The sequence below is a fragment of the Chelonia mydas genome, chromosome 11 (assembly GCF_015237465.2).
Source record: "Chelonia mydas isolate rCheMyd1 chromosome 11, rCheMyd1.pri.v2, whole genome shotgun sequence".
Taxonomy (NCBI): domain Eukaryota; kingdom Metazoa; phylum Chordata; order Testudines; family Cheloniidae; genus Chelonia; species Chelonia mydas.
This window is the reverse complement of record NC_051251.2, coordinates 58,350,743-58,378,689: the sequence shown is the minus strand read 5'-3', so window position 1 is coordinate 58,378,689 and position 27,947 is coordinate 58,350,743. Positions and strand designations below refer to the sequence as shown.

The window sequence follows — 27,947 nt, the reverse complement described above, 5'->3', positions numbered from 1 at the left end:
CAAATCCCAGAGCCACTCTGTGCTATTACTTAATGACACACAGCTGCGTCCTAGCAACACAAATTGTACAGGAAAGCAAGACAATGAAACAGTCAAAAAGGTCGGGCAAAATGAACTGGGGCACAGACCTTGATTTAAAGCCCTTATTAAGGGCATTTGAAAAGAACAGACAGCCCCTAGAAGATACAAGAATTACTGGGGTGTGAACTAATAGAGAAAGTGTAATGCCAGAAACATTGTCTAGACACACAGGAGGATGATTTCGCTAGATGAAAGGACAGAATAGAAAAACTGGAGTTGTTTTTCCATCTCAAGTAGATATAATGTAGTAAATTTGCTGAAAGGAAAACTTTTAGCTAAGGCTGCCAAAAGATGGCTAAGGCTGCAAAACACTTTGTTGTGACACTCTTTTTCACATGTTCTTACCTTTCTGAAATATTCACCTCTTGGGCCATTATGATTCCTGCTCAAAAAATTATAAACATGCATGTGAACAGGGCTGTGTCAAAAGTGAATGAAGTTTCAACATTGAAACTTGGTATAGAGTCTTGATAACGAGGACATTAAGGATTTGTGCCTTTGCTTTGTTTTGAAATAATATGATTTTATTTTACAAAGTTGAGCATTGTAAATTGAGCACATTTAGTAGGTTCCCCTCCCCCATTAAATTTGGGTGGAGGGGAGGGCACTGTGAAAGATAGGTGTATTGTTTAGTATGGACTTCCAAAGCTGCATACACATCTATTTGTTAACTCTACAAATGTGCATTTTATTAGTGATTGGGCCTGCTAGTTATAGAACTTCAGGCTCTTGCCTTCAAAGTGTACGATGGTGACTGGAGAAGAAAAATCCCATTGCTACTGATTTGTAGATTGTTTGGGATGACCTATAACACTTTTTTAAGGCCGTTCATTCAGTCCACTGTTAGAAAACTTACTTGATTATTCCAAACTCAAGAAAACAAATAGTAATCTATTGTTAATTATTTTTGCCCGCTACTCCTGTGTCAAATTAAACACGAGCGCAAGTGGGTGCAACTCTGTTGAAGCCATTAGAACAGTACCTGCTTAGACTAATGGTGAATTTGACCCACAATATCTGTGTACATTTTTCTATGTCTGCATCTATACCTAAGAAAAATTGAGCGCAGTTGGCTTTCTCTTCCTTAATTGGGTAGATAATGTTAGTTAGTTAGTTAATAGTTAGTCAGTTAGTTAATATTTTGGGAACTGATTAATATTGAGCTAATGTTGAGTCTTTAAATAGGCCACTAAAAAGAAAATTGCATGTTTTACTGAGTTACAAAATGCGTATATTAAAAACCTACTTCTCACTAAGAAAAACTGTGTGAAATTGACCACTTTGCTTTAAAATATTAACTGGTCAGGTTTTTCCCATTCTACAACTGGCCAGTTTCCATCCTGTTCTAATATTGATTTAACCTCAAAAGAATAACTGTACACTTCGAACAATACACCTGGTGTCTAACTATTCAACAGTGAAGTTTAATAATTAAACTGGTATTAAAACAAGAGAGAAACTGGTTTAGTTTTTCACTGTAATGTTTTATGGATAGTGGCACAATTATTTTACAGCAAGGTGGCAGGTACTGCCAGCTGGTACACCAGGAAGTACTAATTTTAATTTGAAACTTTATTTTCAGTATTTCACATAGGCTTTTCATCGTGTACGGTGTTTAAAATGCATAGGTCTTTTTTGAGAAACATGATCTTCTTTCATTTTTTTTCACATAGGACTGGATCCTGCAAATAGACATGTAACTTCACACCCAGGAGCCATCCAACTGAAGTTAGTAGGGTTACTCCTGAGCATAAAGTTACTCATGAGCAGGGTTAGACACCTTAGTCAGTAGACGGAAACATATGGGTAGTAAATTTTAAAGGTGGTTCTTCTGGACCTATGGATGATCATGTTTCACTCAAGGAGGCATTGCACAGAGCTAATGTGGTCAGGTGCTCTTGGAGAATTATTACTCCCCACATACAGAAATTCTGATTTTTAAAATGAGCTCAGGCCAATCTCAATGTTTTTATACAATAGTTGAAACAAAAAACAGATTTTTAAATTTTTCTTTTCACTTCAGTAGTTTCTCTGCAGTAATTACTCTTCCCCCCCGCCCCTTACTTACACACACAGAACCGTTGAAAAGCTGTTGTAAAAGAGTTAGTGTCTAGATTTGATGATGATGCATTGGAATTATGTGAGGGAAAAGAGGATGCTTTCCAGTTTGACTATTTCCCAGTGAAACTACAGTTTGAATTCTAACTTTGTTTATATTTATCCATCAACAAAGCTCACTGTTAAATGGTCTTTGAGACTATTGCTTTCCCTGTTCATTTTTCTTAGTTTTTCTAGAATAAATTAATCTTTCTGAAAAAATGCCATAAAACACTTCTGTACAAGGATACCTCAATCTAAATTGTCTAGATTCTAAGCTGCTGTGGTTGATAGAACTCTTAATCACCCTACAGCTAGCTGGAAGGAGAGGTGGGGAGATGGAGGAAAAATGCACTTGCTAAGTGCAATAGCAGGCAGTGGGTTGTTTGTCATGACAGGAGCCCTTTTCTTTTCATCTATTGCTCTCTAACCTGCATCTTTGGGGGTCTGGCGGATGGGACCGTTCCTCCTTTAAGGTCTTTAGATCTTCTTAACTTTACTTCGTCTTTCTTTTATCCTTCCTTCTTTACTCTTTCACTCTCACTCTTTCCAGCTTTCTCTCTCTCTCTCTCTTGATTTCTGTCTTCTATCTGGTTTGTCTGCTGTGACAGAGGACGGAAGATGACAGTTCCTCCACTCCTGTGTTCCTAAGTGACCCAGAAGATGACAGTTCCTCCATAGTGACCCAGAAGATGACAGTTCCTCCACTCCTGTGTTCCTAAGTCTGTGACCATTTTATTCTTTAATATGGACCCTGAAATAGGTCAACCATGCTGGACCCTGAAATAGGTCAACCTCCAGGATATACTGTATTTGTTCTCTTTTAGGTTATATTTGAAGTTTACCTGCTGGTGCAAAATACCGTTGCTTGCCTCCTGAGTGTGGCAAGATGCTGTGAACACAGAACAACTTTGCTTCATGGTCTTTGTAGTCACTTCCTATCCACTTCTAGGTGTTCTTCAAAATATTGGGGATAATTTTAAAAGATCTGAATTTTCTGTGCTGTGAGAGAGTTCTTTCATCCCTGTTATGATAGTTAAGATCAGCTGGGAGGATCTTGCTATTGGTTCTTGGGGCTAAAAATGCTGTAGCTGCTCATAGGCCTTTCTCAGTTCAGGGCTAGTGGAACTGGCTCTATCAGAGTCAAAGCCTAACAGGCTTCTGAGTGTGATCTAAGGTGTTCTTATTTTGTTTTGTATATACTTGATTTTTTGTGTTTTTATGGTTCTCATTCCTGACAAAAGAACAATGGCTTTAATGCTACCCACAATTAATAGGTATTGTAATTTGTTTTAAACTCTGAAAACTCTTTAAGTGCCATAGGTTTTGTGTATTTTGCTGAACTAAGGATTTTCTAGGAGGTGTTACTAACAGCACCTACCATTAAGGTTGCCTAACTCTTTACTTTATAAGACCCTGTTTTCAGTTTCTTATAACTTTGCTAGATTGCAGCCATTCAGGCTGAAATGTTCCATGCTGGGTATCTGCGTCAGTCTGATCTGTCTTTCTGTCTGTTTCAGCAAAGCTGGATTAGCCATTTTCAAAAATTAAATTGGGGAAAATCTGTTGTTTTGCCCATGTTAAAAAAAATTACAAATGCTTCATTGAGAAGCTCTAGTGCCTCTATGCTTTGGACTATGGATGTAAAATTTGGCAAGGGTCACCCAGTATGCATCCGATGAAGTGAGCTGTAGCTCACGAAAGCTTATGGTCAGATAAATTGGTTAGTCTCTAAGGTGCCACAAGTACTCCTTTTCTTTCTGCGAATACAGACTAACATGGCTGTTACTCTGAAACCTAATATAAGGGATCTGCCTTTTGCTGTCCCTGTGAAAATCTGCCCAAATTTAGCCAAAAATCACAGTTTGCATAAGCTTAGTAGAGGCTTATTTGGCGGCAGCATTCTCTGAAAATTGTCTGCACTGAGGATGCTCCATCCTCACCTAGTCCTGCTTACTGACCAAACTGCATGCACCATCCCCACAGAATGACTGAGAGTATGCTTAGGCTGACCAGATAGCAAGTGTGAAAAATAGGGATAGGGTTGGGGATAATAGGGGTCCTATGCCGGGGTGATAGGGTCCTATATAAGACAAAGCCCCTAATATCCAGATGGTCCTGATAATATCGGGGCAACTGGTCACCCTATATATGCTCCATCCCAGAACTTTATGGCTGACCAGAACTTTCCCTGTAGTTGTTCCTCTGGGCTGCTGTGATGCCAGCAACAGAAATTGAGAGCAGGAGACTCTCCTGTGCTCTGAGTGCTCTCACAGCTGGTGCCAAGGCACTGTGGAATGCAGGGCATGAGGAGCTTGGGAAAGTTTGGCAAAGATGGGAAGAAGGGCCTGTATCCACTGAAGCCCATGTCCTCCAGAATCTGGAAATGAAACCTGGATTCCTGAGTCTTAACATTCCTCTGTTGTCAGCAAATATCTGTGAAAGCCACTGGAAAAAAAATGTCATTCCCCCCTCTAATGCTGGTCCACACAGAGAACAACAACTTGCTGTTGCTAGCAGTTACCCCTTTAGTTTAAGTGACAGAGGTCTATATTGTAGATCTAAAAGTTCCAACCCTACTGATGACCCATGGGGGGGGTCAATATGGTTACACATAATGGTATTTCTTTTGTTCTTTTTCAGTTTGCTTTTTAAAAAAACTAGTAAATTACATTAAAAAAACGAAACAGCCTCATTAACTGCATAACTCTGGTTCATTCCCTGAGCATGCTCCATCTTGTGCACTGAATGAGGCCGGAATCCTATGGACAAAATGGTATGTAATCATATAACTGAAGACTGTAACATAATGCATAGGCAACCTTAAATGTGACATTTTCTAACTTTTGAGTTCTTGGCTTTGCAACCTTAATATTCCTTTAATGTAGGCTTTTTTATGTGATATATGTTGTGATATAGCTTTGGTTGAAACAGAGTTGAATCAGAAATATCCAACATTTCCTTTTAAGGAGATCTAAGAAAAGCCATTGAAACAGTCAGCTTAGTTACCCTCTTAGTTACCCTCTATTTTTTGAAGAGAAACCTTTTTCAACTAGAAGTTGGTAAGATTAGAAGGAGAGATTTCATTAGCTTCCAGCACTCAACAGGTAACAGCAGAGAAACCTTCAGCGGCATTTTTGGGGAGTGCTCAGGCAAACCTAGAGGAACAAGTAATTTAAGTCCTAAGTATCTAACCTAAATTCCAGTTTGGATGGATTGCAATTGGTTGCAGATTTTGCAGCCAAAAATATATCTTGATGTTTTAATGGTCTAAAATTGATAGGCACTTCATTTTTGAAGGTGAGTTACTTCCATGATATAATAGACATTGATTTGGATCAAGTGAGAGATGGTAATGGTGAAAAAGAGGAAGCTGTTTAAAATTCAGAATTCATATTTCCTAGAACTATTTGTTCCTGCATAAATTTCTCTTCTCTGCAGCAATGGTCGTGATTATTTACCTTCTCACCATAGGCAGCTGCACTCCGTTTTCTCTGGTTTACCCATTCTTCTATAAATCTATTCCATTATATTTTATTCTTTTGTTAATGTCTGTTCCTTTTTAGCACTTGCTTAAGCTTTTGTCTGTGGACTTGGTACTGAATGGCCCTCATTTGTGGTTTGGTATAGTCAGTTTTGCTGTTTACTTTCTCATGCTATATTTCACTGTATATTTAATTTGGATTATTAAAGATCTAGTTTATTTTGTAAGCAGAGCCTGTGTATCTCTCAGGTTTGGTTTAGAACAAATCTATTAGACTACATACAATTTGAGAGGCTGTTTGGAGGGAAGGTGGTGGTATGTGGTAAATGTATTGCACAAACATGGGTATTGTGGATATAGGTTTCAGGATGGGTTATCATCACACATGAGCTGATTTATGGGACACAGTGTCCTATGTCTGTTTAGCATCGAAAGAGTTATTACATAGGAGCTCATGGGAGAGGGAAAGAGAGACTGAATTGTGTTTAGCGTAGGATGGGTTATCACACTGGAGCTGATGAGAGAGAGAGAGAGAATGTTTCAGATTTAAAGTAGGATGACTGCATGACGTTGTTTCTAAGGAAACTGGTACTGGAAGCATGTATGAGGTGAGCGAATATCTGCTCTTAAGATACACTTTTTAAACAGTACACGTATAGTTATTGTAATGGAATAATGATGTTTCATATGATGTCTTGTGTGTTGCTGTATTAAAGGTTGTATAACAGTTCTCTTTTGTTATAGTGCTGTTTCCAGAATCTGTTAAATAGAACGTAGAAATGTATTTTTTCAAATCCAGAGCTGCTTCAAGGAGAATATTTTGATTTTTTTCCCCCCAGAGCATTTAAAACTACCGTCTTTTGTTCTTTGTATAAGCTGTTTAAAAATTGGAGTTTTGCTGCAAGTGAGCAAGGTATTTCTCCATTTTACCCAAGTCCTTTGGCCCCCGGGAACCAGCTGGACCTAGCTTCTCTGATAAGGCTTCCTGGTTTCTGTAGCTCTGCATTGCTGAAGTGTGGCAAACTGGAAGTTCTGCAGAAGCTTCAGCTAATCTTAAAATGAGGGTTTTATTGATTTAAATAGGAAAATGCATATTATCCGCTTAATACATTTTTGCACTGAATTCAATACACGTTTCAATTTGGAATGTTTTTCAGATGGCCTTACATTTTCTGTTTTCAGCATGCTGCTAGAATTTTGTATCTACAAAGCGTAACTTCATTGTATTACTTGAAGAAAGATGGAGAGTTTGGCAGCTGAGCCTTGTGGCACCCAAGAAGGCACAGGAGGTAGTTTGTGTGTTTAACACTCAGGATGAGGTAGAGCTTGTTTGGAATGGGAGATGGGCTGCATCTCTTCTTCCCTTCTCCTTTTTCGGGCAGGGGTGGAAGTGATTTGACTCTTTTGGACAGGGATTGAACTCATTGGTTGAAAGTCAAGCCCCACTGAAGTCAATGGGAATCTTGTCATTGACTTCTGTTGAGCCAGGCTTTTACCCATAGTTTTCCCATTCCAGCAATCCTTGACAGTAACCAGCTGCAGCTGTCCCTGCAGTTAAAACAAAGTTCTGTAACATGGTTATACACTTTGCGTCCTCTGTCTTAATCGACAAGGAACAACCATATTATAGCATGTTTGGGCTACAACCATGTTTCACAAATGTGTTTTTAACATATTTATTTTATTGTAGACAGGGCCTTATTTGACAGAGTTTGTAGGGTCTGGAGATTAGTCATAAAGACCTTCAGCATCTAAGTTTATTAGATGAAACATATGTCTATTATATATCTATTCAGCATTTGTCTGAACATGTGTTTAAATCTGACTAAAAGTCCGAAATAGAGGAGAGTTTATCTTCTGTTAAAAGGAGAAAGCAGAATTCGTTGATTTAAATCACCAAAGGGAAAGCCACTATTTAAATAATCAATTTGAATCAATTTCTCTATTTGTACTTCAGTTACTTTGTAAAGAAATTTGCATTCTCATTGGTTGATATAATCATTAAAACATGTTGATATATAACTAAATACAGCCTTTGAGGAGCAGTTCCTTGTCAGACTTCTGGCTTAGTTTTTGTCAGTTACACATTAATTTGAAATTCCTGGATTTTAGGTTTGCTGTGCAATCACATCTGATGATGGTTCCCTAGCACACAACTAGGAGTCTAAACTCCACTGCATGGATCATGAACTCTAGTAACAGTCTAAGTTGGATTCATTGTCTTGAAGGTCATGTCTCTTCATGTAACTTCTCCCCTCTGTTGCACACCAGCATAACAGTCCTGTATCTAAAAAAGCAGAAATGGTCCTCTCTCCTTAATTGTCAGCAAGTGTTGCTCTCTGACGGTCAATTGACTTCCCCCTAAGAATGAGCACTGCGAGTGCTCTTCGCGCTTGTGATTCAGAATTAGTCTTTAGTGTGTTAACAGATAGTTCTGCTCTGTTGGGTAGTGATTTAAGTGTTGGCTGTAGATACCATTGTAGGTCTATGATAGAGAAAGTTGGTAGGACATGGAGCCATATGTTGCATGTCTCTGCTGTTCTCAGATTTTTTGTGCAATATATTTTCATTCTGATGAAAGTTTAAATGATAGTCATGCACTGTAGCTAGAGGAGTTGACTGGACCCTTGTTGTCTGTATTGCTATTTCACTGTGGAAGGCAGAAGTTGATAGGTTCTTAGAGGGTTTATTAATGCAGTGTTTGATCTGTACCTGTTGTGTGAGTGATCTTAATAAGCTGTATCTAAGGTTTTGGAAGAATATAGTGAACATTGTCTGCTGTTAGGAATGACTTCTTGAAAGTGGGAACTTATTTCTAGCAAGCAAATAGAGGAGGATTTTATATAGAATAGGATTCTGTGTTTTTAAAACAAGGAAATTGCATGTGTGGAATGGAAACAATTTTCTGCACTTTTTCAGTCATGATCTTCATTGTCACTGATTGATATGCACATTTTCTAGGGGTAGTCATTATTGATGACTACATTTCACCAGTTTGTTCCAAAACTTATTGATGTGGTAGATGCTGTTGCTGTTATAGAATCATGGAAATGTATGACTGGAAGGGCTCAAGAGGTGAGATAGTCCAGCCCCTGTGCTGAGGCAGGGCCGACTAAACCTACACCATTCCGGACTGTGTGTGTCCACCCTGTTTTAAAGACCTCCAGTGATGGGTATTCCATAGCTTCCCATGCAAGCCTATTCCAGAGCTTAACTACCCTTATAGTGGGAAAGCTTTTCCCAACATCTAACCTAAATCTCCCTTGCTGCAGATGAAGCCCATTACTACTTGTTCTGCCTTCAGTGGACATGTAGAACAACTGATCACAGTCCTCTTTATAACAGCCCTTAATATATTAGAATATATTTGAAGACTGTTATCAAGTTCCCCCTTTTCTCAAGACTAAACAGGCTCAGTTGTTTTTATGTTTCTTCATAGGTCAAGTTTTCTAAACCTTTTCTCATTTTTGTTACTCTCCTCTGGACGGTTTCCAATCTGTCCATGTCTTTCCTAAAGTGTGGCATCCAGACTTGGACACACTAAGCCAGCTGAGGCCTTTCCAGTGCTGAGTAGAGCAAGGCAATAGCCTCCCATGTCTTATGACACTCCTGTTAATACACCCCAGAATGACATTAGCCTTTTTCACAGCTTTATCACGTTGTTGACTCTTGTTCAATTTGTGATCCACTGTAACTCCCAAATCCTTTTCAGCAGTGCAACTGCCTAGTCATTTATTCCCCACTTTGTAGTTGTGCATAAGATTTTTCTTTCCTAAGTAAAGTACTTTACACTTTATTAAATTACATCTTGTTGATTTCAGACTAATTCTCTTACCTATTATACTTAAATAATTAGGATGACTGGAAGTCTCCGGAGTTAGTAATTAGATAAAGAACATTTCATCTCTGAGTTTAGAAGTGGCTAGGTTAGGAATAACTAAGTTGTGCAATCTAATGATAATTTTTGGAGACGTTGGAAATTAATTTGGGTTTTGTGGGTAAGTGTCCACATTGCACAATCACTATCACAGTTGTCGCTGGCTGATGCCATGTTGCCCTCTCAGCAGAGAGGCCAAAAATTAAATGGAGATATAAAACTGGAACTACTACCTTGCCATCTTTTCAGCAGGTTGTCGGTGAAAGTTGTGACATTGTGGAGAAACGTAACAGCCACTGCCTGTGCTCTACCTGCTCTAAAGGTAAATCAAGGAATTTAGTCTCCAAGCCTCAATTATGGGACTTCTTGTGGTTCTTTTTGGCTCCTTCCCTCTTCAGAGGGGCTGGCCACTTGTTCCCTATGGGTTATCCCTTTAATATGGAGGTCACATAGGCTGACATCTTTAATGAAAAATTATTCACTTAAAAATTTCATTAATTATTCCCTTGAATTTACTGTGGAAAGTGAAAGTCTAAGAAAGAGCTATTAGCTGGCCTCCCAGTGGAAATTAAGTTGCAGTGGTAGCAGCTGCCATCTTGTGAAGGCCGGACTGAGTAAACTATTAACCCGTTTTCACGAAAATCTCTATTTTCATGGTCATCTTTGTAGAGTGTTTTTCAGTATTCCCTGGAAATCCTGGTTAGATTGCTGTTTGTTTAGGTGGTGGAGGAGAGGATTCTGTTTTACTAAAGTCCTAGTGGCAGTGGTACTATATCGAGTTAGAGAGCAGAATACGGTAAAGCTGTAGAGTTAGCGTAAATGCACCAAGCTTGGTAATTATTTTTAAATTACTTTATTATGGATCCACAATACCCTGTCTATGTATTAACAATAAATTAATTTTGGTTTTGAGAGAAATGTTCTAAAGCGTTGCGTGGACTCTTCACAGTAGTTAAGTGAATAGCTTATGTGAGGTAACAGTTCTTTGAGGTGTGAGCAGCTACTGGGTTCCTAACTCAAGCCTTTCTGTTTTACATTTTTAGCCTTCGAGTATTTTATTTAAAGTATTTTTAAGAACTGGGTGTAGATTATTTTGGCATGATGAATATTTTGATAATTTGATTAATAAAAGTCCACACAGCAAAACATTTCTGTACAGGTATGTTTGGTGAAGAGGACTTTTTTTTTTTTTTTTTAAAGCTTTGGCAATGTACTGTATATTCAGTTTATCCTAAACTGGAAAATGTATCAATCCCCCTCTTGCCCAGACGGCTGGGGCTGACACGTAATAACGACTTCTCCTCACTATATAAATCCTTTAAAAAATAGTTGTGTACCACTTTTTGGTATCTCAAAGTATGAGTGGCATGCTGTTGGAATTAAGAATAGTAACGTTTTCTGAAATTAATACAATTTTTTCTACAGTTACTCCGTAATTTAGAAATATCCAGTATTAGATGAAATAGTATGTATTTTACAATGTATAGTGAGTGCATGGATTTCGTTTTTCCTTATGTAACAAAACCTATATATATATATATATTTTTTAGCAAAGTTCAAGTTTGGATGCAACTGTCTAAAAAGATTTTTTTTTTACCTGGGAGCCTTAGTTAATTTTTTACTCCAGTTATCTTATGTTCTGGTCTAGGATATGAAATGGAGAAATAGTATTCTATCCTTTTACATTTAGGTATCTGTTTTAATCCTGACAGATCTAAAGCACTTTGAAAATTCTGTGTGTATGTGTATGTTAGCTAATAAAATAAAAACCTGGAACACTTCACCCACTGCTGAACGTAGCCATCTGTGGGGGTGGGATACATCAGCTATCTAACAGTCCGCAACATTGTTACATAAAAATGACTAAATGAGGACCAGAGAGAGAGAGAATGTGTGTATAAAGTAATATAAATTGTGACCATGCTTAATTAATACCACTTTGTAATCTGTAGAAAGTAATACATGAACCTTTTAATGATGATAACTGATAGTCTTGACATTTTAAAAAATGTTCACAAAATGCAAGACATGATTGCGTTGGAAAAATAGTTTGTATTACCTTTTTATTCTATAGGTGGGATGCCAGGTGAGCATACAAACAGGCTGTTTTGTCAGTCTTCATCCTACATAGTGCTTGTATTTGGACACATACCCATTGTTGGCCTGATAACATACACCCTCTGAAGTATATCCTGGAAGTGTCAAAACAAGCAGTTGTACTGATGTAATCAAACAAGTATGTCAGCATGTGGAAGTTTTGTTCAGTAGACAGGGAGGTAGATCATATAATAGAAAAGACTAAAATAAAAAACAGCTCTTCTATAAAAATGTTCTATAAACCTTTTTATTTTCTTTCTCTCTCTCTCTCTCTCTTTCTTTAACCTACCTTTAGATCCAATATGTGAAACTTAAATGTGGATTTTTATCCACAAGCTAACATCTTTGGGGTAAGATTAAGTGAAGACCTGAGACAGTAGTTTAAATAAGAACATAGAAATCAGTTATCCTTTTGATTGTTTTTCATGAATAGTTTATTTTCTGACTTCTGATGTTTTAATTTTAGGGAAATTATTGCTCATTTTTAGTAGTAAAACTTGTTGGTTCCCACACTACTCCCCTTTCGAAAAAAATAAAACCAGGACCCACTGCAAACTCCTGCCTCCAGAAATGAATGAGCATGAGGAACCTTTAGACTTCTGTTTAAAAGTTTTGTGTTTTTGGTGTATGTTTTACAAAAACAAACAACCCAACTGTGTTTTAGTTTTTGCTTTTAGCTTTCATCAGTTTTAACTTAAAACTGAAAAACACAATCTGTTACATGCCAAAAGTGTATGTGTTGTACATTGGGTACTTTTTCTGATAACATTTTAAAAAACGTGCAGAGCAAGATTGTATTTGTTTGATTCTCCTTGTAATTTAACCATTTTGCAGGGAGCAGCTCGTGTAACATTTAAATCTGGCTTAAGTTTTTTAAAGTTTCATAAATTGACCAGTTTTTGGAAAAACTGTTAGCGTCGCAGTACTCAATAGAGTATTTCATAAGCTGCCAAGAGGAAGTACTTAATAAACAATGGACTCAATCTTTATGCTGTGGGTGATGTTGTTTCTGCTAGGTGTGTGGGGACCAAAGATTATGTGTACACACTTCGGGCAGTTGCAGTATGCTCTTTGTTACAAAGTTATAGCTACAGTGTTCTATTGACTATTCTGTTGCTGTGTAACTTAACTCCTGACTGCCGGTTGGGCAGAAAATTTCTGAAATAAGTTAATGATTGTGCCATTGGAACGCTCTGCGTTTCTGTCCTTTTGCATTAGGAACATTAGGACTTTTCTAAAATGAGACTGAAGCTTTTGAATGGCTATCTTTCAACTATTGGGATATTTTCTTAGTGCAGCAGGTTTGTTCATATGTAAGGGTAAACTCTGACTTGGAGAGAGCCACTGGTTCTTCACACTCATTAATTTGTGTCACTATATCTGTAGTACTGTCCTCCCATTCCCATACACTGCACCTCCACTATACATTTAACAGGAGTAACAATGGGTCTGATATATGTTTCTGCTGGTAGCTTTCTAAGTCTCCGTGTTTCAACAGAAGTCAGCTTTCTTTGTGTTCTTACTGCAGATTTGTTCTGAATTTCAGAGATAGAGGGCAAAGGGCTTTTGTTGTTTAAAATATATAGCAACATTCAGTGCTTAGCCCAGTGTTATAAAATGTATATTTTGTCTTCCTACTAGAACCGTGCCATTGCTTCATATAGACCAGTGGTTGTTGGAGACTGTTTTATAAAGCATATTTCTACATCCTTTACGCTAGGTTTCTCCAAAGAAATAACCACATTTGCACTTACTGCAGAACTGGCCTTACCTTTTTGGGCTCACCTGGTGTGCGGTGTTCAAAATCTTAGCAAAATCCTTCAATCTACAGTAATCGTTTGAAGACAGGATGGAAAGAGGAGTCATTGTGTAGGAGCGGATAGAAGCAAATACTGTATCAATCTTGTTTCAAATACAGTGATTTGTTGCTTTTCTGTATGTGGAGGAGTCCTTGTGCTGTTTTTTTCACCTGTGTGTCTTTTGTGAGGTTATTTAATGAAATTATAGTGATTAATTACTTTAAAAGTAGTCCTACTAAGACAATAATTCCAGAAAACCTGCAGATATTTTACTTAAATTTGACTGGGTGCTGTGTAGTACAGATAAATGATGAGAAATATTAACTTATTGGTCGTGATCCTGCAATTAGCACTATGCAGGGAGACCCATATGCCTATGCAAAGTCCCACTGATTTTTAGTGGGGCTCTGCATGGACATAAGTCCTCTCACGTAGGTCATATTTCAAGTTCAGAACCAAAGAATGTTATAACACATTCTAAAACCGGGTTAGTCAATTATTTTTTGTCAGTGTCCAAATTTTGTGGTTAAAGTATAGTCAAGGAGCAGACTTCGGAGAAAATAATAAAATAAATAAATAAAAAGATGTTGGGGTCCGTTCAAAAGCATCTGGTGGTCCATATTTGGCCTGCGGTCTGCCTAATGACAACCATTCTAAAACATGGAAGTTTATAGGGTTCTTGGCTACAATGAATGAAAGGGAGAACATCCACTTGAAATACTAACATTTCTCTCTGAAAAAATTGTTTTAGAGCTCAATTAACAAGTGAGATTACTAAAGCTGAAAGAGTGGAAAAATATTTTTCTCTGTTTTTCTATCTATTTTGTGCATTTGACTGCAGTCTATGTATAGTTGGTTTCACTGTTCCGCTTGGATAGTCATTTTTTACATGCTTGAAGAGACCATATGAATATCAACACGGGAGAAGAACCTCCCCTTTTTTAAAAGAAATTTTAAAAATAATCGGATATTACTTAAAGATTCCTGTAAGGAATTGCATGAAAATGTTTGAGTTCAGAAAATTCATGCTGTCCCTTTAAGTTCACCCTATTTCTACTTGTTGCAAAGGCTAACAGTTGAAATTTAGCCTAATGTGAGCTGCTGTTCTGCTTAATATGTGCTTTACCAATATTGAGAGAAAGGGACCTTTTACTAACTGTTTGTATTGAACAAGGTAGTAACTTAAACAGTATGAATGGAACAGACCAATATTCCATACACTTTGGAAACACACAATAGGATTTCAGTTATTCTCACTAGTCCACCTAGGGTTGGCTCAATTGTGCGCACACGTCAGCGTGAGTGAAAGAGCCCCATAGTATTGAATGTACAACTGAAAGTGCTCAGTGAATCCAGGGTACTCTTAAACTATACTGAAGTCATTAAAATATACTGACAAGAAGGTGCAGTCTTCGGACTTCAGTGATCCTGAAGTGATCTGAGGTGTACAAAATCTTTATTTGCAATGTAAGTCCCTAGCTAATGGCTCCTACATTATATTGGCAAGTGTACTGACTTTTCTCCACAGTGGAGATTTCCCTGCCGTGATTTTGAAACTTTTAACCTTGTAGTAAATATAGATCAGAACAAAATGCTTGTGATGGAAGAAGGAACACTTTTTAAGATATGTTGTGCTTATGGTTTGGATCTTCTGATTTTTATGTTCTGAAGATTCACAGTATTGATTGTGCTTAATCTTGCAAAAATACTAATTTCCTTTTAATAAGTATGTCTGATGGGTATTTTTTATATGTACTGTTCATTATCAAATTTCATTTTTAGTGTTCTTTCTATCTTTGTGTTTTATACTGCTGCCAGTCACTACAGCATCTGAACACCTTCCGTATTAATTCTGTTACAAAGTCTCTAGTAAATTTCACATAATCTCTGGTTCTCTTCCGTTTTCAGGGTAAAACCCTGTTTAAGTTGTTTTATTTGTTACAGATTTTTTTTTTGTTGGGTGGAGTGGATGTGTTTTAGTAGATTGGGTAATGCTTTTTAGCTGGTAATTTCTGCAGTTTGTCTACAGTGCAGAAAAATGAATTAAGTATAGTGGGTAGTTTACCGAAGTCTGTCTTGTGTCTTTGTTTTGATTATCTCAGATTTTCCATTTTCATCTTTCACAGAACTGAGGAATATTTTAAAGCTTGACAAATGCATTCCAGACTGGAAGACTGCTGCATTCCTCCTCCTCCTCCTCCTTCTTTAGAGAACTGACTTCTTAAAACAGAGGTAAAGTTGGACATGGCCCATGCTATACCAATCATGACAAACAGAAAAATGACTTTTTAGTAACTTCTCCTCTTGGGTTTCCTGTAGTGTCTTTAAATAACCGTATTGAGGTGTCATGCAAATTATGACTGCTAATCACTGGCTTCCAGAATCTACTTGCGAATGACATTCTTTGATATTTTTGTTTTCAAAGCTTGCTTTATTTAGTTATCTTCTATTATTGATAGTATTTAATGCAGAAAGCAGTGTTACTGAAATGAGCTACTAGAGCAGGTACTTCTTAAATTCAAGTAAATCTACTGTTGTTACTATTACTACCACTAAGTACCCAAAAAGTACTGCATGCTTAAGAAACACTTAAGGCAGATCCTTGCCATGAAGAGCGTTTAGTCACAGGGAGTGATCATATAACTACTTAGTGGCCAGTGCAGTGCTTACTGCCATGAGTGAGTCCAATTCAAACAAGCAAAGTCTCAAAGAAATATGCCTTGATGATCTCAAAAAATCAATTTTTTTTCTACTTTAATGTCTTCCATTTATCAAACTCTCAGTTGTCCTGTTAAATCAAAAATTTTCCAACAAAAATCAAAATAGAAGGGGGGTTATAGATTCATAGATTTTTTTTTTTTTTTTTTTTTGGTAAGACCAGAGGAGAGGATTGTAATTATCTAGTTTGCCCTCCTGTATAATTCCGGCCATAGAATTGTACAGTAATTATTGTATCAAGCCTATTGAACTAGAGCGCGTTTTTTAGAAAATATTTAAATATTTGTTAAAAACAAATACAAAAATTAGATTTCATTTAATATTTTTAACCCTGTACCTACTTCCAGTTTTTTCTTTCCTAATTCTCAATTTTTTTTGGTTTATAATAGTGTCCTATTACTGTCCAAGACCTGGATCTTGTAAATACTTGTGCATGTGATCAACATTATGCATGTGAGTGGTCCCACTGAGTAAAGTTAAGCACATGCAGAAGGGTTTGCAGGGTTAAAACCAAACATTAATATTTTATTCCTTTTCTCTCTCTTTTAATTTCCCTTTTCCTGAAATTTTTTATTTATGGTTTTGTTCCTTGCAGAAGGGCTAAGTGTTTCAGAACAAAGAGTTTGTAGTTCAAAGGAGGTAGATGACATCTGTGAGATTTTCCAAATTGGTGAATGATACAGGTTTTGGCAAAAGTCAGGTTAAATCCCCGGCCCTTCACAACTTCTAGATATTTTGCGTTGTTTCATCTTTTCTCTCTTTAGAAACACTTGTGAGTGACCAAAATACCCTTTAAAGTACAGATCCCTCATAAAGTACTTTCTGTTTCTCATTTCCTTAAAGTAAGACTTTTTTTTTCAGCTCCAGGTTTTAAGGTCCTGTCAAAGGCATAATAGCGATGCAGCCACTCTGTATCTCTAGTTTTATTTAGACATCTTATCTGTCAGCACTTCTAAAGCATCCATTGCTCTATGAACAAATGTTTACCCCTTTTTCCACAGCAAGATTTAAGAAATAACCCTACTCTGTCACACAAGTAAAGTCTCTTGCAGCAATATAGAGGTTGGGGGGAAATGACACAACTTCAAGGATCCCTGGTGGAATACTGATTCGTCTTTATCTAGGCTATATACAATTTCCACAAGGAAATGTGGAACAGACTTTATTTTCATCTGTGTTGCTTCGTTCCCTTTACCATTTTAACCTTCTTAGCATACACTTTTTCTCTCCAAATGCCTCATGTGGCCCCCAAAATCATCCATACTACTCTGCCTTATTGTTCTGATCCCATCCCAGCACACTCTTAATTGCCTTCCTTCTGGCTGCAGAGTCTGGGATGGGACAGTGTTCAGAGCACACAAGCATAGGTGCCAGAAATAGAGGGTTGTCTCTTTTCCCCCCCTTCCCCCGGGGCTTTTTTTATTTAATTGAACATGTTCCTGTCTGGGAGGAAGTGTGCTATGACCTGGCCAGCACCGGGTCCTGTTCTTTGTCACACCACATGCAATGTGACAACCAGGCCCCACTCTGCATTGTGCTGTGTGCCGGTCCCTCATCTGCTGGCTGCCAAAACCACAGCAGTGGCCCCTCTTGGTGCTGGGGGAGCAGCCAGATCCCGGAAGTGGGACAGACCTATCATCCCGAGGGTGTGAGGCTCACTAGTCCAGAGGGTAAAGTAAAGAGCAGGGGAGGAAGGTGCTCTGGAAGGGTCAGGCTGGTGGGATGGGGGAGGCAAGGACTCCAGGAGGGCTGGGCTGGAGAAGGCAGGGGGCTCCCTCGAGGGCTCTGAGAGGGTCAGGCTGGTGGCGCTGGTGGCGGGCGGGGGGGAGGGAAGTTAGAGGTGCTCCCTCAAGGGCTCTGGGAAGGTTGGTCTGGTGCAGATGGGAAGTGCTTGAGAGGGAAAGGGGAGGGTCAGCTGTTTGTTTTATGGTATTACTGACCCAATTTCCCCATGTATCAGTAAGGGTTTCTTTCACATGGCAGCTCAGAATCTGGAACGTTATTCTTCACCATTCCCAGGGGACCAGGAACTTACTTTTAACTCCGGATGGTAGTGTGAATGGATGTAGTTGCCAGGCCATTTCTGTGCCTTTCCCTCTATCCACCCACCTAATAGCAAAATAGGAGGGGGAGGAGAGTGAGCTTTTGTTTTATATCCTAGAGCTGGGGTCGGCAACCTTCGGCACGCGGCCCATCAGGGTAATCTGCTGGCAGGCAGCGAGCGAGACATTTTGTTTATGTTGACTGTCCACAGGCACAGCCCCCTGCAGCTCCTCCGCGCCACTTCCTGCAGTTCCCATTGGCTGGGAATGGCGAACTGCAGCCACAGGGAGCTGTGGGGGGCCAGGCCTGCGGATGGTCAACATAAACAGAATGTCTTGCGGCCTGCCGGTGGATTACCCTGATGGGCCACGTGCCGAAGGTTGCCGATCCCTGTCCTAGAGCAACATGCAAACCATAGCCAGAGTTTCTTCCTGTCTTTCTTTCTTTCTAGTTCCTTTCTCTGTGACCCTCAGACTTTTTATATCCCTGAAGTGGAGTTAAAACTCCATCTGATCTGGCTTCTGTGGTGAGTCAGTACAGTGGCTCTACAACTTCACATAGGGGCCGAAGTCTGAGCTCTGAACAAATGCATGTAATTCTGAACACTGCCTGGGATGTTACTGAATAGAATACGCAGGGCTGACTTGTAAGTGTCCTTATTTGGAGGGGAAGGCCACCCCTCTAGTTTTTCTATAGAAGTGGAAGCCAAATGTAAACCCATGTGTCAGGTCACAATGCCGCTGCCTCAAATTTGATCCGCACCCCACACTTCTGCAGTCTTTCCTGCGCCACTGCTCACAAGTGTCACTGCTGCATTGTCTGGCAGGCTCGCTACAGAACTGTACAACATGTTCCTTTACTCCCTGGCCAGGGCAAGAATATCCTGATTTGGGAAAGAAAAAGTATTGTATTAGGGAAACTATTTGAATGATGCCAAGTTCCTTTCACTGCTCATTAAGAGAGAGGTGAGTTTCCTGTGGATATGAGAGGTCTGTGTTAAATCAGTCCTAATACCTAAAGGCTCCAGTCGCCTTACGCTTATTTTTAAGCCTTCTTAAACTTCGGGATAAGAGATTTAACACAATCTCTTTACTGTGAACCATAAACAAAAGAGTTGAAAAAGAAAAGGAGGATATTTAATACATGTGACAAGGCACAAACCTTATTAAAGTCTTTGTGTGTGTTCGTAATGCCTCTGGTCAATGGTAAACATGTTAAAACAGTCTGTACTCAGCTCTATAATGATTAACCTATGTGTTGAGGAACAGTATTAAAATCTTAAAATATAATCTCACTAGCTCCAACCAGGAGTAATTTTCAGCATAAATGCAATGTCAGACAATTGTATTAATAAATGAATGTAACCATAATCAATTTGTTCTATATTCTTTGTACACAGAAAAAAATTCCCTTCTTCCATTATTACAACACTAAGATTATACTTGACCTAATGTACATTTTACCAAGCTTTTTTCCAGTTTGCGTTAATATTAATGCAATGCTTGTCCCTTCCCTTATTCTCCTAACAATGATCTAAAATTTCCTCCACTTTTCGTGTCTAGCCCGCTATTACTAGCCATGAGTATTAAAGTTTGTCTTCCTATACTGTAGGTCAGCTATGCTTTTTGTGATAAAGAAATTGAGCAAATCCTTCATTTAGCAGAGAGGAATGGTTAAAAGGATAATTTATCAATTGTGGTATTTTGGAGGGGAACTGTATATGCTGAGGAAAGAATTCTTTCTTTGTAATGATTAATTTCTACTTCTTGCTCTTTAGATGATTTTCTCACTTTGTATTCCTAAAGGCTATACTGTATTTTTTATATTTTTTCCCTGGGTTCCCAAAGATGTGTGAAGAGTCTTTGTGGGGGAGGTTGGAGTGGAAGGAGTTTTATCACATGTAGTAACATTTATTTTGAGGCCTTTATCCTGCTGTCTTCAAACAAATTTGCACTTTGTTTTCTGTGCTTCACTACTGATAACAGAAATCATCTGACGGCATGACTAGTGTAATAACAATCTTGTATGGGTCATTTGTAGTAGCTGAACCTAGGACATGTGGCTCTAAAAGCATGTGATTCCACAGCTTCTAAAAAGCATTGGGACCAATGGGGGAAGCCATTGAGCAAGGAGCTCAGTAAGACCAGGAAAGGAAAACTGTTTAGCTGGCAGCCAGCGTGTAAAGAAGTGACTGACTGAGCAGGTAAATATAGAGGGTGAGCTGAAAGGAGATGGAAAAGGAGGAAAGCAATAGCAGATTTCTCCCTTTTGGGTTCCATTCTCTTGCTCAGTAGCTTCCCCTTTTGATCTCAGTGCTTTATTCATGCATCTCATCTCTCTTCCTTCCTTTCCCAAATACAAATAGGGTGACTATTAGCTCCTGCAGCAGCCCCCAACACTTTTTTCCTTTTCCACAAAGGTTCCCTGCACCTCTCCTCCCACTGGTGGCTCACTGACTGTGCCAGCGTCTGGATTGTTCTCTTGGACAGCAAGTGGCAAATTTGTTCCAGCTGTTGCTGCTCTTTTTCAGCACTTTCAGCCCCATACTCTGCCTGGCAAGCAGGATCTAGCCGCTACACCATGGAGGTGCAGCCAGGAAGTTGGGCCACCTAGGGGAAAAAGTGAAATTTAATAAAAGCTTTAAAAAAAAAAAAAAGTTATTGCTCACGAATCTCTTGAATTTATAAACACATCAAAAGGGAGCAAGCCACACTTCAAAACCCCCTTGGTATTTTTTTTTTTTTTAATAAGAGTGTAAGTATTTTAAACATGGTGACCTGAATAAATTCAGCATTCTTCCTGTCTACATTTTCTCAATAATTTTAGTTAGAAAAGAGATTCTTCATAATTTCCTGCCCTAAACTCTTTCATTTTGTTGCTGTGAACTGATAACCATCTCTTTTTATCTCCCACGTAGCTGGTTTTCTGTGTAGGTGTAGTAATTTATCTGCCTAGATTATCAGAGCATTTCCATGCCTTCCTATATAAATCTCGGCTGCCTCACAGGAATGTTGAGTCTGAATTAGTTAATAGTAAAATACGTTGAGATTATCAGATAAAAGGCATGGTAGCCAGGCTAAATATTATCAATAATAATATTTTAAAAGCATCTGGTCAGCTACATTTGTAGTAGCTGTCTTGAACAGACCTGCTGCCTTAAGAGTATTTTTTTAACAGAGAGCTGTATAATAAAAATTAATTTAATTGCTCATCAGGTTGTTTTTCAGAATGAAATTTTTATGGTAGCATGTTAATTTGGCTTAATGCATCTGTTGGAAGCTCTGTTTAGGGACTGTTCCAATTTGTAAAAATCCCTGCTAGCATCGTTGTGCATGTTTTGTGGGTATTTTAGTAACAAAATTGATCAAAGTCTCTACATCATCCCACTGTGCTCCATTAAAATATCAATATCATAAAAAAAAAGAGCTCCTAAAAAGTGCCTATTGACAGCACTGGAAACTGATATAATTTTTGTTTTGTTTTATTTATTTATTTTCATACATCTGGTACAGCTTAGCCAGGAGTGAGTTCAATCTTTCAGTCAATGTAACTACAAGTTAGTGTAAATTGACTGTTCTAAACATGAGGGTAGTTGTGTCTCCATGTCAATGCAATCCTTGACCTATCTACTGCGTCTGTCAACAAGGGTCCAACTTATGGTGGTGGTTTCTGTGATATAGACATTCCCTAGAGACTGGTTTCAAAACACCCATTCATTTCACTTATACTACTAAACTATTTTGAGACAGTAATTACTTTGGATCACTACTAACCTATATTGAATTCAAACTGGAGATTTTGAGACTCCTGCTGCCCTGATCTGACACAATGTACTGTAATTGGTTATTTCTAAAAGTAAAATAAACAACAAAATCCTATACTTAAATTTCCCATATTCACTAGATTGAATGCATTGTTCCTTAAAGGGCCAATTTCTCTCAATATTTGGTGTTTTTCCAAAAATTCCAGTTCATGGAGTCATTTCCTTACAGGAGAATCTCAGTTTTGATATATAAATTACTAGCCCTTATGGTTGCAGAGCAAAGCTTGAAAACCTGAATTCTAAATGCTGAAAAATCAGAAGGCAAATAAATAGAACCCCAAATGTATTATTTTATGGTTAAATCCCATGATTTGTTTTGAGGCAACCTCATTTGGTGGTTGGGAGTTTATAGGGGAGGAGGAGGCAGGAAGAAAGGGGTTTATATTAAATCCTCGACTCCTTCACTTACAAATTTTAAAACAGTGTTAGCTGTTAAGTATTGGAGAGTCATGTAGTATTTTGGTTCTTTAAAGCGAAGTGGCAGAGGGAGTTCAAATCAGCTAACAAGTCTTACTCTCAGAACTGTATGAATGTTACCATGATATTTGGTGCTGACGGCATAGCCATTTTGACTTGTATTTGATAAGAAATAGAAACATCAACTTGCTAAATGGAGTAGGGCAAAACAGTGGAACAGGGAAAGAGAGGTTGGATTCCATAACTGGCAGCAGATTCCTCTATAATTTTTTGTACTGGTGTTGATTTAAATTCTTTAAGTCATAACAGAAACATTAATTGTCTGAGCCTGTGTCAGATATCCCTGGTGAAAACATAGTTTGAAATACCTGTAAATAAATATTTAAATGGGGTATTTAAAATTTAAATGAAGGGGGAGAGAAAAAAAGTCAAGTCTCAATACGAATATTTGGAAGAATAGTTTATCGTTTATTGTTAGGGCCTTTTCCAAATGACATGGCAAAGTCTATTTTAAATCTAATTTAATTAGATTAATTTTAGTTGTTTACTCCCATTTATTAATAAGCTCAAGTGAAACATTTTTCCTTTAATCTCCTGTTCTGTGCAAATCTAAAATGGACTACCAAGAACTCTAAGGAGTTTATACATACTAGCTATTTTGGAAAATGTTATGACTGTCTCTACCTTTTTGTGTGACTTCCTGTATCTAACTGCTTTTATACCTTTACAAGTGAAAAAGAAATAAGTTAGCGAGTGAGGTTTGCAAAAGTTTTGTTAACCATGAATTTTTGTTGTTCATCCTTGTTTTAATTATAATTTCCCTTTGAAGCTATGATGGCATGAGCAATATGTTTCCGATAGGTTATGATTTATTGAGAAATCTATTCATTAGCAATCTTTGGGATTTTTCCAGCAAGAATTTCCATAATATATTAAAAAAAAGCACTTCTAAACTATATTGCAGTTCATCTGAACTTGAATACATTATTACTGTATATTTTTACTATACAGATTCTCTTATGAAGACTGCAAGCTATTGCTATATAGCCTTACAGAAATATAGTTGTGCACTGGGCTTTATACTGGCCAGATTTCCTATTTTCCTGTATTTCTAAGAGAGAGATCTCTTCTTGTGGTGAAGGTGTTAAAGTAATGGATAGTTTCACAATATTTTGTTCTGTGACATTCTATTTTCATATCTATTAGTATATACTATATACATTTTCCTATTGTCTGTTTTATTTCTGTTTAGCAGCAACACTTGTCTTCCTGTGAAAAGGCAAATTAGTAATGGTGGTTTTGGACCTGAATGCAAGACTGTGGGTCAGAATATTGCAGCTGACACATCACAACAATTTCTAAATGTAACAGTAGCTTAGTGAATATGCTTAGCATAGCTCTGATTAAATGTTTGTGTGCTGAAACTATAATAAAAAGAAAGTAATGATAGAAATTGGAGAGGGAAAGAATGTATTAGGTCATCGTGTCCAGCCCTCTGCCAATGAAGGATTGATCTTGGTGCTTATGAAATGATGTGTTTATTTAATGCACCCTCTATTGTGTTAAACATTGTATTTGGGTAGTTTAAAGTTCATATAATGTACTGGCTCAGTTCTGGGCCCTTTATTTAAAAAAAAGAAAAAAAAGAAAAAAAAAGAATCCATTTAATGTGAATATTTAGATGCTTAAATACATCAGAAATCCACACTACATAACTAAACCTTACATTAATTTAAGAAAACAGCTGCAACTTAAATATTGTACTTAAATAGAGACAGCTAATAAGACTAGGGTGTTTATTTCAAAATAGTATGCAAGTAGCGGACACAATAAAACTCCGTGGTTTTGGCTTGAGAACTCTTTTTGTCTGAACTCTAGATGCTAGAATAAAACTGTTATATGGTCGGAAAGTAATAATAGTAATTGTTTGGTTTTAATAAAACTAATATGTATGCTTTGTATGTTTAGCTTTCTGAAAAATACAGCTTACTGCTAAAATAGATCTTCAGTGTTTCAGCTTGAAAGAGAAACTTCACAATTCCTCCAGAACAGCTTTAAGAAATAAAATATACTGCCATCATGACTTCCAAGATATTATATTAATTTTTATGAAATTGTGTTTGCTTTGTGCCATATCCAGAGTTGTCATTACAACCTGTCACATGGCTTTATTCCATGATGCTCTTCAGTTGTTCCAGTTGTCTTTTCTTTGTACTATATTTGGTAAGAGCACAGGGATGGATGCTGTGTTTGTCTTAGATAATGTGCAATTTGGCCTGAGGCACTGAGTCTCTCTGACCTGCTGAAGTACTGTAGCTTTATGTCTAGGAGGATCAAGAGAACAGTTTTTAAAAAAATCATTATAAAACGGGACTAATTTTCAGAACTACAACATCTGGTAATGTTTGATGTTAAATAAAACCATCAGATATTGGAACTGTCTTCCCCTTTAGAACAGGGTTTTACAGAACTATGCTTTGTTGCCAGAAGTGCATTCTACCTTTTGAGCTTCTCTTTCTTGTTCCGAAAGGTAAGAAAGGAGAATAAACTGTAAGAAAATGCTGGGATCAGAACGTGGTGTGGTGGAAGAATGGCTATCAGAATTCAAGGTCAGCTGAGTAGGTGTATGACCATTATAATGTTGTTTAATGGCATATAATGTTAAGAATGCTAATGATTAAACATTTAAAGGGTAAAAGCTTATTTTGATTTTTAATCTTTTGTATCTGTTCTACTGCACAATGTGTAGATGTCTATATAAAGGTATTAATATAAAAAGCACAATTTGGAATACAAATATTTATTATAATAGTACAGAGCATATAGCATGCTACGCAGATGTCACTTCAAAGCACATCACACTGTAAATCAAGCTGATAGAATTTAAAGGGATACTGTCAACTTGATCACAAAATTTAAAAACTTAACCAACTTTTTATAAAATCTAAGATTAATAGAAGTGTTTCCACAATTTAAAAAACTCCAGTGAAAATAGTTTTTAAAAAAATATACCCTCCTTTGATGAAATCCATGCTTTACATCACTAAGGAAGTGAAAGTGTCTTGACTGTAAACCAAACCTAAACTTCCTTTATTGAGCTGAGAGAAATATAAAATAAAACAGCACATAGAGACAAGTAAATTGGATTTTTAAAATACTTTCACTTTTAATAATCTGAGGCTTTATCCTAAATTTAAAAAAAAAAGTTTAAATTTATATAGGGTTTGGAAAAGTTCCTGGTTGAACAGGGAAAGAGAGAAGCGGGTTTGTGGCAAATAATTTTAATACGCAGCGGCCTAGAGCTGTATAGTGACCTAGTCCTGGAAGTTGCTGAATGTCCTCAACTACCACACAAGTTGATGAATATTCATAGCATTCAGCACCATGCAGGATTGGGTCCCAGCATTGTCAGGTTTATGGATAGCTTGCTTGCTTTAATCAGTACTGAAAGGACAGAATTCCACCTTTACTAGTGTACTAAGTTGTGAATTATTCTTGACTGAAGCTCAGGGATTGTTGTTGCTGTGTTTAATGTAATCAGAACTGGATTTAACATGTTCATAGATGTCTATCAATATATGAAAGCTTACATATTAACTACTCATTATAGTAACTGCTGTCTATATCTCTCTCTTTAGGCATTACCTGAAAATCAAATCTCCAGTTATGCATCAACATTGCACCGGAAAAAATCACTGGTGCCAGCCCTTTATAAGGTTATTCAGGACCCAAATAATGAGGTAGGAGACTCCCTTTTTCTTTTTCTAAATAAATCATAGTAATTAAGAACTGTCTGTTGCTGTTCTAACCTGGGATTGATGCAGGGAGAATATTCTTTCTCTGTTTTGCTCCTTTTTCTCTTCCTCATTTTTGACAGTTGCTGAATATTTCTTTCTGTTAGAAGGCAAACCAGTTGCTCTCAAAAGTATATTGAACACTGCTCCTGGGTTTGGCTGGTCATTGTGACATAACAAGTTTTAGGTTGCAACTCAGTGTGAGCTGCTTTTTGGAAGCCAGTTAGCCATAGCTGAGACAAAGTACTCTTTAAAATAAAATTCTTCAAGCCAAATTAGTTTGTTCACTCATAATTTATTATTTCGAGGAGAATGGAATAGATGTCCTACCCCAGTATGAAATTATGAATAGGCCTGATTTTCCTTTCATTTACACTACTGTTATATTTGTGTAATTCCATTGTTTTCCATGGAATTACTCTTGATTTATGCTGGTGTAACTGAGAGTGGAATAAGAATCAAATTTTAAATATATACAGTAAAAACATACCTATGAATCTGGCTCATGACTTGGACAATTAACATAGAATTAAGCTTTCCATTTCATAGAATACTGGGGAGAGGATGAGAAAGAACTACTGGAAAGTCTTATGGATGAATCTAAACTCTGAACAAATTACACAAGCTTGCCACTTTATGCCGTGTGACCAGATGTCCCGATTTTATAGGGACAGTCCCGATATTTGGGGCTTTGTCTTATATAGGTGTCTATTACCCCTCACCCCCGTCCTGATTTTTCACCCTTGCTATCTGGTCACCCTAACTTACACTTCTATAGAGCATGCATCAAAAGAGTCAGGAAGGATTTATCATCTCTCGTCTCGTGTGCTTTTAAATTAAAATGTGAGGAATACACAGGAAAGTAGCTTCTTATCTTCTCAGATACAGCCTCCAAGAGTGCCTGTGCTGTTTACTGGATTGAGTTTGAAGAAGTTCAGGTAATCCTTTCTAACAAGCAGCTTGATTTTAAAATGCTGCTTTGCTTTTCCCGTAGGACTAAAAGCTTATATACTGACCTCTCTTTTTTCCTCTCAGACTGGGAGGCTTGGAATTCATCTTGAAACTGTTGTAAATTGTAACCGTACTATTGCCTCTGCTGTCCCTTTCTGTCTTGCCGTCTGTATCTCTGAATGTTTCACCGGTTTTCCCTTACACTTTTTAGAAAAAAAGCATCTGATTGCACTGAGTAAAAGTTATCAAGAACCAAAACTTCAAAAGGAGAATCCATTTTAAGGGTCTGACTCTAATGTTGTATTATTGAAAATTGACTCATATCTAAGTAAATTAGGGCTGTCAAGTGGTTAAAAAAATGAATCACAATTAAACAATAGAATACCGTTTATTTAAATATTTTTGGATGTTTTCTACATTTTCAAATATATTGATTTCAGTTACAACACAGAATACAAAGTATACAGTGCTCACTTCATATTTATTTTTGATCACAAATATTTGCACTGTAAAAAACAAAAGAAATACTATTTTTCAATTCACCTAATACAAATACTGTAGTGCAATCTCTTTATCATGAAAGTACAAAAAAAACCCCTGCATTCAAAAATAAAACAATGTAAAACGTTAGAGACTACAAGTCCAGTTCTACTTCTTGTTCAGCCAATCGCTAAGACAAACACGTTTTTTTACACTTGCAGGAAATAATGCTGCCCGCTTCTTGTTTACAGTGTCACCTGAAAGTGAGACCAGGCATTTGCATGGT

The 27,947-nt window shown here is 37.4% G+C and overlaps 1 protein-coding gene across 19 annotated transcripts in view; it reads left to right on the top strand.

The window, feature by feature from the left end:
* Positions 1-27,947, top strand: part of FAM126B (family with sequence similarity 126 member B) — a 99,939-nt gene that overhangs the window by 18,919 nt on the left and 53,073 nt on the right. For 17 of the 19 annotated variants that reach the window (XM_043524822.1, XM_043524816.1, XM_043524820.1 and 14 more), the window contains 3 exons: positions 15,562-15,667; positions 24,967-25,045; positions 26,075-26,176. In XM_043524822.1, coding sequence (XP_043380757.1) covers positions 24,995-25,045; positions 26,075-26,176 — 153 coding nt within the window. In that variant the 5' untranslated portion in view covers positions 15,562-15,667; positions 24,967-24,994. Of the gene's footprint in view, positions 1-9,837; positions 9,862-15,561; positions 15,668-20,803; positions 25,046-26,074; positions 26,177-27,947 lie in introns of those variants that run through there. The other 2 variants (XM_043524818.1, XM_037912926.2) reach the window with 2 other exon arrangements.